Consider the following 18566-nt stretch of genomic DNA (forward strand, 5'->3'; position numbering starts at 1 on the left):
GAAGACAGGCCTGGCAGGTTTCAGAAATATGCAACTGCACCAAATGTCTTGACAGATCAAGGTTGTTGGATTCTGAGAAGTAAAATGAATAGGGAAGTTTAATAGCAAAAGAAACACATGATGAATCAGGCATGATAGGCAGTGTGATACAGGAAATGTAGGCCATAGGCATGGCTTCTAACATATTAGTGAATTTCCTATGGCCTTGCTCAAGGTTAGTCAGAAGAAACATCATGTCTTTTAGATCAGTTTATAGTAATGGGCCAAAGTGATGGGCATATTCAGGTACTCATGCCACTAGTGGTGGGAAGACTGAATGGCAAGCATTACAATGTTACCTATTAAAAGTAACAGAAGCACACATATTGACACATTTAAGATGCTATAAAAGCATTATGAAATCACGACAAGAAATAGGTTTGGCAAGAATGAGAGAGGGAGATAAAAAAAATTGAATAAAAAGATTATACTGATAAATAAATGTTAGTTTAATGCATGCAAGCAGTTTAACTCCTCATAAAAGCAGCATCTCAGACTAGAGGTCATGAGAGTCAGGTATAGTTTATTTATTGCTAAAATTTCAACTGAAACCTTCTGCATTTTTAGAATTGCATTTACATGAGGAAGAGGTAAACACTGAGGAGAAAATAAAGGTGCCTGGGGCAGGAGAAGCACCTGAAGACATATTTGGAGGTATTTTGCTTTAAAGATGGGGGACCGAGGTAACAAAGAAAAGTGATTTTCAAAGAGTTAGTAAGCTAGGTCATAACTAAATAATAATGGGCTGGGTGGAGTGAAAGGGGAACAAGCAGTCAATGCAGGCGTTATCCAAAAAGAGCTAGGCAAGACCGAGAAGAGATTTGGAAATCAAGATTTTGAAGCAGATTCATCAGGGTGCAGGCAGCGAGTGAACCTGGATGAAGACAAAGGCCATGGGTTATGAGTGGAGAGGACGTCAGTTGCAGAGTTCCAGATATACATAAGTTTTTGTGGAGGGTGAAAGCAGGAAAGCAGGTGAGGATATTCCAGAAGAAAAATCAAATCTTCGAACTAAGGTGGGCAAGAACAAAGGTTCTGATAGTGGAAGGAGTATAAATGGACAATGGAAGTGGGAGATTGCGATCTTGGTGAGGTGCCACAAACTCCCAATCCTTTAGTGTCATCAATCTTTCACTGTAACCACAATCACACATCAATGTCATTTACAGCATATGGATAGTTGCTGCCAGATTAAAATACAAACTAAGTTAGATAAATCCACCCTATAAATTTAAATGTATGTATTGGAGAAAAACAGACATTGTAAAACAGTTTCAAGTAATCTAAATCATTTGATTCAGGCTACTGGGAAAAAACAAAATCATACTTTAATCTCAGTTTAAGCCCTGCAAATTGTTTACTAGCTTGCTCTTCTAATGTGATATCACCAATTCAACTGTCTAACTGTAGACGAGATAAGAAGATTTTAACAGTTCACATTTTAATAAATCCAACTTCTTGTAACCACTGAAAACAGCTGCACTGCAGGGGAAACATTTTCAGCAGCAGATAAATAAACTTCCTTTGATAGTATACCACTCAAATAATCGGTCATTACTTTCAAGGGGCAAAACAAATGTTAAAGTCATGTGGAAACTGGCAATGAGGAAAATAGACTAGTAATTATTTTTAAATTAACTTTAAGGTTTCAATTGAAGAAAAGTCAATTAAAAATGAATACAGAGCACCTTTTGCTAAAGGACAGTTAAAAAAAAAAGCCTACTGAACTTCAAAGCAGGAAATATCACTTGGCACTCATGCCACTTTGATAAAATTACTGGCATATTTCATTCTAAAAGTCAGCTACAAATGTATCACTAACTTCTAAGTAAGTAGGAACTACAGCACACAAAGCACTAGTCTCATTTGTACCTTAGATCAAGGGCACAGTTTGACTATGAAATATAACGTGTCACAAATCTAGGTACGTTGGACGTGATTTGGTTGTTTAATTTCTTTTGAAAACAGCATCAATGCACCCTCTGGTGGATAGCTTTGTATGTTACACTTTAATCTGGAAACACTGGAACACGTTGGCATTTTTGTTCCAATTATGCACAATTTAAAATAGGTAGGATTTTTATCAGAGGTTAGTCCTCACCATACTTTTTTAAAAATGTCCTTAATTGTCTTTATAGAAATATAATAATGGAATGTGCAAAAGTTTTCCTACGAAGGAAAAGAATTCACATACCCATTGATTCCATAGCCATATCAATGACCTTGCCGAAGAAAAATGGAGCCACTATCTGTGAAAGACAGGAGACAACTAGTGCCAGCACCCCGCCAACACAAATCAACACTTCCTATTGAATGCAAAAAGAAAACATATTCTAAATGTAAATACAATACATATGTAACAATCTCTAACTTGTATTATAGTAATAAGACATTTAATTTAAGTTTGTGTAAATTGAGAATAATTGTCTTTAGACATGGGATGGGGGCAGAGAAGTTCAATTGGAGCTCATTAGGTAATTTAACTGCTTTAGTAATAAAAACGTGAAAATGTTCCAAAATGTAATGCATGTAGTCTTTTGGGGGCAATTTTCCCCGGATGCTTTAGGTGCTAAAGAGCCTCCAAGGTGGGGTCTTGAGCTGGAACATTGGTTCAGCCCACGTTTCACACAAGGTGTCATCTTAGTAAAGGAATTGAAGCTTGTGCTAGGAATGGTCACCAGTGGATCGTTAAGCCTCTAATTTCCACTTAAATTGCTTGCTCGCGCTCATCAAGGAAGCTGGATGAGACTTTGGTGGCCAGCACTTGAACTAACCATCTAGAACCTGTGTGCCCTCTCCCTTGGTCCCTGAGCCATCCTGAAAAGTTTTTTTTTATATATATATATATATATCGGTCTGCACACTCCAGACTTTCAGTGGAAGTGGATGAATGGAGGCTCCATACATCGCTCCACAAAAATTGCTTCTAATCAGCACTTGAGTGCCAAACCTGCAGTTGTCTGTTTCTACACCTGCAGGCACGTTTAAATTATGATAATCATCAATAAGCCCAAAAATTGCGTGCTAAATCCACACTTTCAAACAGGTGTTTCTTATTGGTACAGCACCCATTTAGCACCTGTTTTCACCAAAATAACAAATCTTTTTCCTGAATTTTAACTGTTTGAATTGAATCTTTAATAGATACTAAAGACCAAGCTTGAGGGCCTGAATAGCCTACTCCTGTTCCTATATAGTTGTACTTTTGCATAACATTTACTCCCAGCATTCTATTAAGTAACAATCCAAGCTCACTTATTCTAATAACTGGAATTTCAATTGCTGTAATTAAATATAGGTGAAGCCAGAGGAGCTGGCACTTGAAGAGAAGACTTCAATAGATCTAGAGAATCTGGAGGCTGGTAAACATCTATGGGGTGAATTTCTGAAGGGGTTTTCCTGCTCGCTCACCATAACTTCAACAGAAGATCTATGGGAACCCTAAAAAAATGTTTAATTGTCATTTTCTGTGGATTTTCTATGGGACTTCTACCAAAGTCACACCAGGAGAACCCCCCAGAAATTCACCCCCTTGACATTTTAAGCCAAGAGTTTTTAGTATTGTAGTTAAGTCAAGCGATTCATTATTGCTCAGAAATCAAGATTTCCATCACCTTTCTTACAAAGTCAAAGTACTTCAGGAGCACTGCATGCTGAACACAGCAAGTGTAGAAGTTCACAGGATTTGTCGCAGAAGGTCATACCCATCAAATCACTTTTTAATTTATTAAAATGCAGTATGACTTTGCTCTAAACATTGAAACTGGACGTTCCTTAAAACCTGGGATTTATGATGAATTATCGAAGTGCATTATTTTGAATTACTCTAGGTATGAGAAATAGGAATACAACTCTAATATGTAAACTAAAATAAATGTTGGCCAGTGATGTGAAATTACCTATTAAGAAAGCATTAGCGTAAAGAATACTCACATCCTTAGCCAATGAGAAGAGGCGCTTAAGATCAGCCTTATTTTTTTTGTCCCTTTCTTCTTCAATGCTGTGCACAATACGAAAGATCTGAAGCCTTCTCAGAAACCTGAGACAGAAAGTATTAATTCATAATTTACCAGCAATAAAAAAAGGACTGTGACAACACCTACCAACTAGAGACACAAAGAGCTCAGGATAGATCCCCCAGATACTGAATATGTACATCTGCTTTTTGCAACTGCCTGATTCTCATTCTTCTTAATACCAATAATCAAAAAAAACTATCAAATTGTTATAATTTTGATACAAATGGAAAAAGCAAACTTCCATTTATATACATTAACAGCTCTCTCAAAATGTTCCAAATCCCTTCACATACAATTAATTACTTTGACATGAAGCCATTGTCTTCAACTTCACTAACATGGCAACCATTTTACATACAGCAATATTCCACACATAGCAGGGAAATGTCCAAATAGTTCATCTATTTCTGGTGGCAGGGATGATTGAGGGAGAAGTTCAGGCTGCGACACCAGGACATTTTCCTGCTTGGTTTAGAAAGTGCTACAGTATCTTCAACTTCTAGCAAAGGTTAACAAGCGGCACTCCTCCAGCACTGCATTTTATGCCAGTCTAGATTGCACACTCGAGTCCTGGAATGAGATTTTAACCCACAATCTTCTGACTAACCGAGCCAACTTATTGCTCGAGTTAACCGAGGTAAAGTCTTTCTACATATGAGCCAATGTTTTACCATTAATCTTCATCACGGGGTTATGGTAGCATATTGGTTATCTTACTGGACTAATGATGCAGAGGCATGAATTTAAATACCACCACAGTACCTGGGGAATTTATATTCATTTAATTATTTAAATATGCAAGGATTATTGTTAAAAACCCATCTGGTTCACTAATGTTCTTTAGGGAAGGAAATTTGCCATCCTTATTCAGTCTGGCCTATAAATGACCCGTAGCAATATGGTTGACTCTTGATTGCCTTCTGAAATGTTCTCAGGGCAATTAGCGATGGACAATAAATGCTGGCCTTGCCAGTGATGCCCGCATCCCATGAAAGAATAAAACAGTTCTAGTTCCCTTCATAAAAATTCTTGCAATTTCATCTGATCACTTCTCCTGGTACTACTGCAATTAAATAATTGCTAGATTTAAAGTCCACACCATGCCAAAAAGCTTAAGAGATGTTGAATCAAAAATTAAACTAGTAGTTGTTGCTAGTGCAGCAGATAACAAAATAAGATGTAATAACATTGAATTAGTGAAAACATGTGCTTAGCAGGGTTGTCAACCTCTTCTGTACCACTGGCGTAGTAAAACCTTCAATCTACACATATTTTCTTCTCCATTAGTGCTAATTTTTGCTCAGTGTGATGTTCTGACTAATCAACAATCACAAAAGTCCATTACCTGTTACAAAAAACACAAAAGGGGAATTCAATCAGGCTGAAGACCAGGGTAGAAATACAAATAATCTTGAAAGTTAGGTGCATCTGTCAATGGGAAACAAAGTTTGTTTTAAAAGTCAGGTTTACATAATTAGACATTTAAAACTTACAGGAATAGTGTTATCCATGATTTATTTTATATAGGATAACATATTGCCTGGTGACTGTGACAAGACTGCATACAAAGGGTCTGGATGACATGTCGCTTATCACCTTGACAAACAACCCAATGTTTTTGTTTGAAGTATACAGCAGAACCTGTCTTTCAAGACCAAATGTTCCAGTAAGAAAAAGTTCTCTTTCAAAGCACGTGATCCCTTACTGGACAGACACTGCACAAAGCAATTAAATAATTGGTAGATTTAAAGTATGTTCAGACCATGCCAAAAAGCTTAAAAGACATTGGATCAAAAATTAAACTAGTAGTTGTTGCTAGTGCAGATAACAAAATAAGATTTAATAACACTGAATTATTGAAAACATGTGCTTAGCAGGGTTGTCAACCACTTCAGCGCCATTGGTGTAGTAAAACTTTCAATCTTCACATACTGCAATCTACCAGCCCAAACCTTACTGCTGCATACATATGAGTCTCTTGTTACAGTGCTTAATGAACAGATTACATGGTGTGTAATATTTAAAATAATACACAGAAGAAGCCCAAGTCAAACATCTCTTTGCCAGAAAATGTTAAGTTGGCTAGTCAATGGCAGACTAATAGTGAAATTGCATTATTCAAACTAAAGTGGTATTGGGTTTTATTCCCCTACTTGCTGCAGGGAAACTACAAACTTTGTATACATTATCCACGAAATCAAAAGAACAAAATCATTTGTTTTTTTTTTGTAATGGTGAGAAGCATTTTTCTTTTGCTGGACCTAGGTAGGGTGCATTTAAAATTCAATCTGGCCTAAGACAAGACAAATCACTAGCACGACAACAGCTTCGCTTCATTTTACTTCATGCTTAATAATTTATGGAATAAACTGACAACCATTGTAAGGGATGCTGGATTGAACTGATGCATGAGAAAGGAATTGGATCAATTCCTTTTTTATTCCTACATTTTCTTTGGTTCATACATTCACATGTTCTTGCTCACAATTGCCTAAAATGTAAAGTACTGCATGTCAAGCAGTTAAATAAGAAACTCTGTAACTGCTCTCATGAACACAAGCTCAATCTGCAGGTTTTAACAAATTAGCAACAGATGAACAGAAATATTTACCTCTTTATAACTCCGTGTTACCAGAATTGTAACTCCTTTGGTGATGGTATATGCAACCCAGAGACCAGAGATTATGAAGCTCATCAGATGTAGCAGCTCTCTTTTTCTTTTAAGGTTAGAATTGTTAAGATCGTCAATCTGTTTAAGGGCAATGGACTCCATCGTCAGGTAAATAACTATAAGAATACAAGTTTTCATTGTGCAAAAAGCTGCAAGATCAAAGGTTGACTTCCAGAAACACCACTTAAGTACATCATTTTCCAAGTAGTGAGATCGACCACCTAAAGTGTGGATTTCAAAGAACAAAAGGTAACATGTCAAGAAAATGAACTGAAGCCAATGCCACAAAAACACGAATAGTTAAAACAACCCCAAATAATCACTTGCGATTCTAACAGAAGTGGAAATTTCTTTTCACTATTTATTTTTAAGTCACTTTATCAGTCTACTCAGGTTTTAATGATACACAAGTCTTACTCATGTACTGTTCGCATTCCTAAATATTGCCCAAAATTAACCACAACGGTTTTTACACCTCATTTTTAAATTTATACCTAATGAAAAACTTTTGCCCATTTTGTTCAAAGTGTCATACAAGGAGCAAATTTGTTTTAACACAAAATTTGAGATATTTTGGGCAAGACATCTGGTGTGCAAGACTATTCTCCATTAAATTATGCCACATTTTCCAGATGAGCTAACTGAACCTTTCTCACATTCATAAACTTAGATTTAGGTAACAAGTTTATGAAAATAGAATACTGGGTCACACAACATTCAATTTCTCCCCGTCCCAATTTTCTCCCCTTTCATCATCTTGTACTGCATTAGGGTTCTACTGGTGGGCACTGCCCTTCAACACATCGTCCAAGTGGGTAGTTGTCATGTGTGAGTGTAATCAATAAGCATCAGCAGGATACCTGTCTGAAACTCATTTTAGCCAATTCAGGTCCAGTCCTCATCTGACATCCAGACACAGGGAACACTAGATACCAATCTGCAGCAGGCTTTCTTTGTTCTTTTCTCTTTTGCCCAGGGCACTAAGGCAAAATGTAGCCATTGTCACTTCAGACAAGATTAGCTAACTCAGCACAGATTGCACATTTAACTTGAAATCTGCTTGACTGTACAGAGCAAAAATTATAATTGCATAACGACCACAGTGCTTCACTGTGAAGCTCCTTGGGAAATGTTCAAATGTTAGATTCTGGGAATGAGTAAATAGAAAGCAAAATAACTACAGTCAAATACTAGTTCCAAATTTTGTTATCCAGTTCTGACCAGAAGCAGGTACCATGAGCAGGAACAAGACATCATGTCCAACCCTATTTAATTAGGCATTATTAATAGCTTTGTCAAGTATTGCTTTATCATGCCCATTAGCTCTAGATGGATTCATCTTGTAAGGGTGCGGGCTTGCCCCGGTGCCCAAAAATGCCTCAGGATTCGGATGTCTTGTACAAACGAGGGCTCTATTTACGAGCATGCAAGAAGTCCTACACTCACGAATGATTGTAGGGGTTCTCCTTGCATGCTCGTAAATGAAGATCGTTCGTTTGGACAAGACATCTGACTCTAGAGCCGTTTTTGGGTACTGGGATAGCCCTCATCCTTACATTTGGCGTAGCTGGCAGGATACAACACATCAGGACTGTGACAGTGAGGAGAATAATCAAGGGGTGAGGACCTTTTATTTTATCACCCATAGTTAGGAAAGGTCTACCTCAGTTGCAGAACTGGCACTTTAAGTGGGTATCAAAGAACCAACACCTGGAGACTCAAATACTGAGCTATCAATGCGCACACCAGGGTAGTAGATCGCCAGTTGAGAGAACCGGGCAGACAGCTGCACTGAGAAAGCCGCAACGCGGAGCCACATAGTAGGTGAAGCCGCGCAGGGTATTCAGAGTTATCCCGAAGGCCGTTACCATGCAGGAGACCGCGCTGAGAGAGACCGCACAGCAGACCTTCACAAGTGGTCGAGCTGCGCAGGGGATTTAAAGGGTATCCTGTAAGTCCATATACCGCGTAGGGGATTTAAAGGGCATCCCACAGGTCAATACCATCCAGGGGATTTAAAGGGTATCCCACAGGTCAATACCATCCAGGGGATTTAAAGGGTATCCCACAGGTCAATACCACTCGGGCAGACCACACCCTGACAGAATGACCAATAGCGCAGAAGGTCTAGATTGGGGACCGGAGGGGTCCCTTACCAGGTTTATAGCAGATGAGAACTTGACCAGTAAAATGAAAAATGATGGGTGGAAATCTAATGACCCCCCCGAAGTACAAAAAGCATGGTGGAAGGGCCAAAAGAAAGGTCAGAAGGATAAGGCAATTAGGATCAGAAAAAATTCTTATATGGGACTCTGCCGGCGAGTCCACAAACATTTCCAAAAGTAGAAACAAATTAGCAGCGAGTCCAGAAACAAGTCCAGAGATGGAAACAAGTTTCAGGAAACAACAGGTAGAAATGACATTGGAAGTACAACAGTTGTCTAAAATGCTGTTGAAAGGGCAAAAGAAGAAAAACGTGTGTGTGTGTGTGTGTGTGTGTGTGTGTGTGTGTGTGTGTGTGTGTGTGTGTGTGTGTGTGTGTGTGTGTGTGTGTGTGTGTGTGTGTGTAAGTCTATGTTGGTGTTTGGTCTCTTTGTGTGTTCAGAAATCGTTGAATGGTAAATGTGAATGTGTCAGAAGCATCTGAGTGCAGTTGCATTAAATTGGTGTAAGTTAAAAGAAGAAACTAGAAGAAGCTACGATAAAGAGGAGTGTTTAAGTTATTGGAAAGCATTGCTTTCTAACTTGCTTTGTTTGGTGGTAGTGAAATTTATAGGGTGGGTCCGGGTTGTACAGATTTCGGACGACCCTGTCGGTGAGGCAGAACAGTAGATGCAGGGGTCCACATGTAAAGACAGATAAATTAAAGCAGTCTGGCTGTTGGTGCATCAGGCTAAGTGTAAGCAGCAGGAGGAAAAGCATAGACAGTCAGAGTTAGAATTCAGTTAGTCAAGGAAAGAGAAGGAAGGTAGGTGTGCCGTAGTTGACAGGACAAAGAATCAATGACAGAAAGAAAGAGATAAACGAGAGGAGGAACAAGCCAGACATATAGAAGAGACAACTCGGTGGGTCGGGAAAGTGGAGTTCCTGAAGGCATATTGTGCAGATATAAGAAGGGAAAGGGAGAAGAGGGAGGCAGATGAGAGATTGTTGAAGCAGAGGTGTAGTAAAGTTGACCAGCAGCGAGATTTACTCAGCCCTACCAGAGGAAGAGAGAATGGCTCAAGGTACCTGGGATGAAATGAAGACTTGGGTAGCTAGGGCAATGGCCCTCAGAAAAGGGGACGCATATCAGCTAGTTCAGAATACTCATCAAAGAATGAGTGTGAAAGGCTGCTGCATAACCTCTTGGAGTTTATCTGCTATTGAGAGTTTATCTTTTTCCTTTAGTTTCTAATTATAGTTGTTCCAAGACATTTGAAGAAGGGAGAATTGGAATCGTTGACGTAATTGATTCATTTCTGTTTCCCTTCCTTTAAATGCACGTGCTACTTTTTGTGTGTGTGTGTGTGTGTTGTCCTTACCTGGTCGGGCCTACATGTGACTCCAGACCCACAGCAATGTGGTTAACTCTTACATGCCCTCTGAAATAGCCTAGCAAGCCACTCAGTTGTACCTAACCGCTACGAAGTTAAGAAAAAAGGAATGAAACCGGACGGACCACCCGGTATCGACCTAGGCACCGGAAACGACAACGGCAAACCCAGCCCTGTCGACCCTGCAAAGTCCTCCTTACTAACATCTGGGGGCTCGTGCCAAAGTTGGGAGAGCTGTCCCACAGACTAGTCAAGCAACAGCCTGACATAGTCATACTCACGGAATCATACCTTACAGACAATGTCCCAATGTGCAATCACTATCCCTGGATATGTCCTGTCTCACCGGCAGGACAGACCCAGCAGAGGTGGTGGCACAGTGGTACACAGTAGGGAGGGAGTTGCCCTGGGAGTCCTCAACATCGACTCCGGACCCCATGAAGTCTCATGGCATCAGGTCAAACATGGGCAAGGTACCCTACTGATTACCACCTACCGCCCTCCCTCAGCTGATGACTCAGTACTCCTCCATGTTGAACACCACTTGGAGGAAGCACTGAGGGTGGCAAGGGCACAAAATGTACTCTGGGTGGGGGACTTCAATGTCCATCACCGAGTGGCTCGGTAGCACCACTACTGACCGAGCTGGCCGAGTCCTAAAGGACATAGCTGCTAGACTGGGTCTGCGGCAGGTGGTGGGGGAACCAACACGAGGGAAAAACCTACTTGACCTCGTCCTCACCAATCTGCCTGCCGCAGATGCTTCTGTCCATGACAGTATTGGTAGGAGTGACCACCGCACAGTACTTGTGGAGACAAAGTCCCGCCTTCACATTGAGGATACCGTCCATCGTGTTGTGTGGCACTATCACCGTGCTAAATGGGATAGATTTCGAACAGATCTAGCAATGCAAAAATGGGCATCCATGAGGCGCTGTGGGCCATCAGCAGCAGCAGAATTGTACTCAACCACAATCTGTAACTTCATGGCCCGGCTTATCCCCATACCTTTACCATCAAGCCAGGAGACCAACCCTGGTTCAATGAAGAGTGCAGGAGGGCATGCCAGGAGCAGCACCAGGCATAACTCAAAATGAGGTGTCAACCTGGTGAAGCTACAACACAGGACTATCTGCGTGCCAAGCTGCGTAAGCAGCATGCAATAGACAGAGCTAAGTGATCCCATAACCAACGGATCAGATCTAAGCTCTGCAGCCCTCCCACATCCAGCCGTGAATGGTGGTGGACAATTAAACAACTAACTGGAGGAGGTGGCACCACAAATATCCCCATCCTCATTGATGGGGGAGCCCAGCACATCAGTGCAAAAGATGAGGCTGAAGCATTTGTAACAATCTTCAGCCAGAAGTGCAGAGTTGATGATCCATCTCGGCCTCCTCCTGAAGTCCCCAGCATCACAGATGCCAGACTTCACCCAATTCGATTCACTCCGCGTGATATCAAGAAACGACTGAAGGCACTGGATACTGCAAAAGCTATTGGCCCTGACAATATTACGGCAGTAGTACTGAAGACCTGTGCTCCAGAACTTGCCGCGCCCCTAGCCAAGTACAGCTACAACACTGGCATCTACCCTGCAATGTGGAAAATTGTCCAGGTACATCCTGTACACAAAAAGCAGGACAAATCCAACCCGGCCAATTACCGCCCCATCAGCCTACTCTCTATCATCAGTAAAGTGATGGAAGGCGTCATCAACAGTGATTGCTTAGCAATAACCTGCTCAGTGACACTCAGTTTGGGTTCCGCCAGAGCCACTCAGCTCCTGACCTCATTACAGCCTTGGGTCAAACATGGACAAAAGGGCTGAACTCAAGAAGTGAGGTGAGAGTGACTGCCCTTGACATCAAGGCAGCATTTGACCGAGTATGGCATCTTGGAGCCCTAGCAAAACTAAGGTCAATGGGAATCAGGGGGAAAACCCTCTGCTGGCTGGAGTCATGCCTAGCGCAAAGGAAGATGGTTGTGGTTGTTGGAGGTCAATCATTTGAACTCCAGGACATCACTGCAGGAGTTCCTCAGGGTAGTGTCCTAGGCCCAACCATCTTCAGCTGCTTCATCAATGACCTTCCTTCAATCATAAAGGTCAGAAGTGGGGATGTTCATGGATGATTGCACAATGTTCAGCACCATTCGTGACTCCTCAGATACTGAAGCAGTCCGTGTAGAAATGCAGCAAGACCTGGACAATATCCAGGCTTGGGCTGATAAGTGGCAAGTAACATTCGTGCCACACAAGTGCCAGGTAATGACCATCTCCAACAAGAGAGAATCTAACCATCTCCCCTTGACATTCAACAGCAATACCATCGCTGAATCCCCCACTAACAACATCCTAGGGGTTACCATTGACAAGAAACTGAACTGGAGTAGCCATATAAATACCGTGACTGCAAGAGCAGGTCAGAGGCTAGGAATCCTGAGGCGAGTAACTCACCTCCTGACTCCCCAAAGCCTGTCCACCATCTACAAGGCACAGGTCAGGAGTGTGATGGAATACTCTCCACTTGCCTGGATGGGTGCAGCTCCAACAACACTCAAGAAGCTCGACACCATCCAGGACAAATCAGCCCGCTTGATTGGCACCCCATCTACAAACATTCACTCCCTCCACCACCGACACACAGTGGCAGCAGTGTGTACCATCTACAAGATGCACTGCAGCAATGCACCAAGGCTCCTTAGACAGCACCTTCCAAACCCGCGACCTCTACCAACTAGAAGGACAAGGGCAGCAAATACATGGGAACACCACCAACTGCAAGTTCCCCTTCAAGTCACATACCATCCTGACTTGGAACTATATCGCCGTTCCTTCACTGTCGCTGGGTCAAAATTCTGAAACTCCCTTCCTAACAGCACTGTGGGTGTACCTACTCCAAATGGACTGCAGCGGTTCAAGAATGCAGCTCACCACCACCTTCTCGAGGGCAATTAGGGATGGGCAATAAATGCTGGCCTGGCCAGCGTCGCCCACATCCCATGAATGAATAAAAAAACATTCAAATGCGGTTAAGTCGGGAACATCAGAACTTGGAAGTTATTCTTGAGGACAGGGAAAAGTTGCCAGGAGTAGGGGATCAAGTGATTGTTGGGATCCTACTTGCAAAACCAGGTTTAGCATCTCACTGGCAAGGACATTACAAGGTCCCGATGACCAGCAACACTTGTAAAAGTGTGGATGTGGAAGGGAAAAGCTGGTGGAAACACTGGACATAGATCAAGGAGTATGGAAACGCAAAGAATAATAAGGTCTAACTGGTGACGACCGGCATATGCTATGTTCTCTCTTTACAGGAATATGAAAACCGCAGTACTGCTGATATGTCTGGCAACCACAAGTGCAGAAGGAACCAAGTCGGTTGACTGGGGGACCCAACAAGGCCTGCTCTACAACAACTCGAGCAATGCCAATTGCGATCAGGCGCGTGGAACGTCAAATGTCATGGTTAACAAACTAGTATGCCGAAGGGATAGCTCAGGGCAGTTGGGAATGGGGAACGGCAGCACCTGAAGATGTAAAGCATGGCAATGAAGGTTCCCTTTATACTTCAAGCAGTTGTGCATAAATCTAGTGTCAGTATCACCCACTGTAGTTCTAACTTTATAACCCCTATTATATCTGTATGCAGTTACTTGTTGGATTAAGTTTTATTCAAGTTATTTGTTATTAAATTGTCTGACCAACGTGAATGTTGACTGCAGGGTCCCATTTTGGGTAATCTGTTCATTATTTGTATTCTGAACGAGAGAGGTTGTTTGACTCCATTAAGTGTACATGAGCACATTGGCTAGCTTCGTGGCTGAACTGCATAGCCAGATTCACTGATTCAATTGTAACTCTTAATTTAAAAAAAATTTAATTGCTGTAATAATTGTGTACAGCCAGTCAGTATTTATTAATGAATTACGATGGTTAGCTATAATGAGCTTGCTGACTTCTAAATCATATTGAGTAAGGCAATGCTTAAATGGAATTTTAAGTTAGATTTGAATTTAACCAACATGTTAGCAAAACACTAAAGAACTAGGGGCATCCAAACCCTTTTAGGGGTAGAGAATACAGGGATCATGGGAGATAGCAATTGGCCAAAGTACTTCCTCATACCCAAATACGTGACCCAGCGAGATTCCCTCCTTATGGGATCTTGCTGGCTGGGTGTAGGGAATAATGTTGTCTGTCCACACCCCATAGGGATAGGGACGAGAGACGCGCATGGTTTTAATAACACCCTAAACAGTATCCTTGAAATTTCCAGTGCCTGCCACGAACCGACGCAGGTGGCACATCATGGAGAAGGGGAATACTGTGTGACCACCAGCGAACCTTTATACTAGTACGACAACATCCTCGGCCCAGTGATCAACCCGAGTTTCTGCTTCCACCCCCGGGCCCCAACGACAATCGGACATTCGGCGATGACTCCCATCCGGCCTCCTGCAGGGAGTGGATGAGCATATGAGCATAACCGATGATCTAATGAAGGATTTGTTGAGATACCTGCTTCCCGAGGGTAAGTGAATCCCTAAACTGCTGGAACATCTACTGAAGGTGAGGGAAGTGGCCCGGACAGTAATAAAGCAGCGACAGAGTCCAACAGGAGGTTAAGCAACTGGGAGAGGATGTGGAAGCCGAACTACAGGACGCATCGTGGTGGGAGACGGTTTGGGACTGGGGTGTTAGGGTGGACATTCAGCCCTCGATTAGAATTAATTCCCGTGTACTGGTGGTGGTACAGTTGCTAATTGCTATCAGACGTATTGTTGAATGTTGTACCCTGGCGCCAAAATTGAGACGTTAGACATAATTTAGAAAATGTAACCATGCAAATCTAACTACCTGTCTGGCCAACAGTGATGGAGCAAGAAGTACTTAGCGTTAGTTGGCCATCTTGCTAGTAGCCAAGGGCCAAAAGGGGGGACTGAAGTCGTGTACCCCGGAAGTACTGCAGGCTTGACTAAAATTGCAGTAATTTATGTAGAATAATACAAAGTCACCCTGTCACCAGGTTTCATGGAGGCACCCAAGATCACGTCGTTGGCACCAGCTAGACCTCATTGTCACAAGGCGAGCCGCCTTAAACAGTGTTCAAATCACACGCAGCTTCCACAGTGCGGACTGCGACACCGACCACTCCCTGGTGTGCAGCAAGGTTAGACTCAGACCAAAGAAGTTGCATCATTCCAAGCAGAAGGGCCACCCGCGCATCAACACGAGCAGAATTTCTCACCCACAGCTGTTACAAAAATTTCTAAATTCACTTGTAACAGCCCTTCAAAACACTCCCACAGGGGATGCTGAGACCAAGTGGGCCCACATCAGAGACGCCATCTATGAGTCAGCTTTGACCACCTACGGCAAAAGTGCGAAGAGAAATGCAGACTGGTTTCAATCTCATAATGAAGAGCTGGAACCTGTCATAGCCGCTAAGCGCATTGCACTTTTGAACTACAAGAAAGCCCCCAGCGATTTAACATCCGCAGCACTTAAAGCAGCCAGAAGTACTGCACAAAGAACAGCTAGGCGTTGCGCAAACGACTACTGGCAACACAGTGGCGGCACAGTGGCGCAGTGGTCAGCACTGCAGCCTCACAGCTCCAGGGACCCGGGTTCAATTCTGGGTACTGCCTGTGTGGAGTTTGCAAGTTCTCCCTGTGTCTGCGTGGGTTTCCTCCGGGTGCTCCGGTTTCCTCCCACATGCCAAAGACTTGCAGGCTGATAGGTAAATTGGCCATTAGTAATTGCCCCTAGTATAGGTAGGTGGTAGGAAAAAATATAGGGACAGGCGGGGATGTGGTAGGAATATGAAATTAGTGTAGGATTAGTATAAAATGGGTGGTTGATGGTCGGCACAGAATCGGTGGGCCGAAGGGCCTGTTTCAGTGCTGTATCTCTAAACTAAACTAAAACTAAACACCTATGCAGTCATATTCAGCTGGCCTCAGACACCGGAAACATCAGAGGAATGTATGATGGCATGAAGAGAGCTCTTGGGCCAACCATCAAGAAGATCACCCCCCTCAAATCTAAATCGGGGGACATAATCACTGACCAACGCAAACAGATGGACCGCTGGGTTGAGCACTACCTAGAACTGTACTCCAGGGAGAATGCTGTCACTGAGACTGCCCTCAATGCAGCCCAGCCTCTACCAGTCATGGATGAGCTGGACATACAGCCAACCAAATCGGAACTCAGTGATGCCATTGATTCTCTAGCCAATGGAAAAGCCCCTGGGAAGGACAGCATTACCCCTGAAATAATCAAGAGTGCCAAGCCTGCTATACTCTCAGCACTACATGAACTGCTATGCCTGTGCTGGGACGAGGGAGCAGTACCCCAGGACATGCGCGATGCCAACATCATCACCCTCTATAAAAACAAAGGTGACCGCGGTGACTGCAACAACTACCGTGGAATCTCCCTGCTCAGCATAGTGGGGAAAGTCTTTGCTCGAGTCGCTCTGAACAGGCTCCAGAAGCTGGCCGAGCGCGTCTACCCTGAGGCACAGTGTGGCTTTCGTGCAGAGAGATCGACTATTGACATGCTGTTCTCCCTTCGTCAGATACAGGAGAAATGCCGTGAACAACAGATGCCCCTCTAAATTGCTTTCATTGATCTCACCAAAGCCTTTGACCTCGTCAGCAGACGTGGTCTCTTCAGACTACTAGAAAAGATCGGATGTCCACCAAAGCTACTAAGTATCATCACCTCATTCCATGACAATATGAAAGGCACAATTCAACATGGTGGCTCCTCATCAGAGCCCTTTCCTATCCTGAGTGGTGTGAAACAGGGCTGTGTTCTCGCACCCACACTTTTTGGGATTTTCTTCTCCCTGCTGCTTTCACATGCGTTCAAATCCTCTGAAGAAGGAATTTTCCTCCACACAAGATCAGGGGGCAGGTTGTTCAACCTTGCCCGTCTAAGAGCGAAGTCCAAAGTACGGAAAGTCCTCATCAGAGAACTCCTCTTTGCTGACGATGCTGCTTTAACATCTCACACTGAAGAATGCCTGCAGAGTCTCATCGACAGGTTTGCGTCTGCCTGCAATGAATTTGGCCTAACCATCAGCCTCAAGAAAACGAACATCATGGGGCAGGATGTCAGAAATGCTCCATCCATCAATATTGGCGACCACGCTCTGGAAGTGGTTCAAGAGTTCACCTACCTAGGCTCAACTATCACCAGTAACCTGTCTCTAGATGCAGAAATCAACAAGCGCATGGGTAAGGCTTCCACTGCTATGTCCAGACTGGCCAAGAGAGTGTGGGAAAATGGCGCACTGACACGGAACACAAAAGTCCGAGTGTATCAGGCCTGTGTCCTCAGTACCTTGCTCTACGGCAGCGAGGCCTGGACAACGTATGCCAGCCAAGAGCGACGTCTCAATTCATTCCATCTTCGCTGCCTTCGGAGAATACTTGGCATCAGGTGGCAGGACTATATCTCCAACACAGAAGTCCTTGAAGCGGCCAACACCCCCAGCTTATACACACTACTGAGTCAGCGGCGCTTGAGATGGCTTGGCCATGTGAGCCGCATGGAAGATGGCAGGATCCCCAAAGACACATTGTACAGCGAGCTCGCCACTGGTATCAGACCCACCGGCCGTCCATGTCTCCGTTATAAAGACGTCTGCAAACGCGACATGAAATCGTGTGACATTGATCACAAGTCGTGGGAGTCAGTTGCCAGCATTCGCCAGAGCTGGCGGGCAGCCATAAAGACAGGGCTAAATTGTGGCGAGTCGAAGAGACTTAGTAGTTGGCAGGAAAAAAGACAGAGGCGCAAGGGGAGAGCCAACTGTGCAACAGCCCCAACAAACAAATTTCTCTGCAGCACCTGTGGAAGAGCCTGTCACTCCAGAATTGGCCTTTATAGCCACTCCAGGCGCTGCTTCACAAACCACTGACCACCTCCAGGCGCGTATCCATTGTCTCTCGAGATAAGGAGGCCCAAAAGAAAAAAAGAATACAAAGTATCAATCCCAGACTAAGCCTGGTCACTAGGACACAGGTGAAGTAGTAAGAGGATGCTAGGGAAGGATCCGAAGCTCATCAAAACCGGTAGGATCCCCCGGATTATTCGATGGGCAGAGGATTCTAGGGTAATGGCTACCTTGGGCCAGGCGCTGGCCAAGGGCCTAAAAGGAGGTCTGTAAGGGAGACTGGCATAGGGAACCATGGGATACTTGGTGTAACTTAGGTCCCTGTAACTTGAGAAAGCTTGCCTGCTAGACACACGAATTATATGAATACCTAATCAGAAGGTAACGA

At 43.4% G+C, this 18566-nt stretch overlaps 1 protein-coding gene across 8 annotated transcripts in view; it reads right to left on the reverse strand.

The window, feature by feature from the left end:
* LOC137382665 (uncharacterized) overlaps positions 1-18566 on the reverse strand; it is a 231890-nt gene that overhangs the window by 204908 nt on the left and 8416 nt on the right. For all 8 annotated transcript variants that reach the window (XM_068054903.1, XM_068054900.1, XM_068054902.1 and 5 more), the window contains 4 exons: positions 6670-6950; positions 5404-5486; positions 3973-4078; positions 2234-2345 (listed from right to left, as the gene is read on the reverse strand). In XM_068054903.1, coding sequence (XP_067911004.1) covers positions 2234-2345; positions 3973-4078; positions 5404-5486; positions 6670-6950 — 582 coding nt within the window. The remainder of the gene's footprint in view (positions 1-2233; positions 2346-3972; positions 4079-5403; positions 5487-6669; positions 6951-18566) is intronic.

This window comes from Heterodontus francisci, chromosome 23 (genome assembly GCF_036365525.1).
Source record: "Heterodontus francisci isolate sHetFra1 chromosome 23, sHetFra1.hap1, whole genome shotgun sequence".
Classification (NCBI taxonomy): Eukaryota; Metazoa; Chordata; class Chondrichthyes; order Heterodontiformes; family Heterodontidae; genus Heterodontus; species Heterodontus francisci.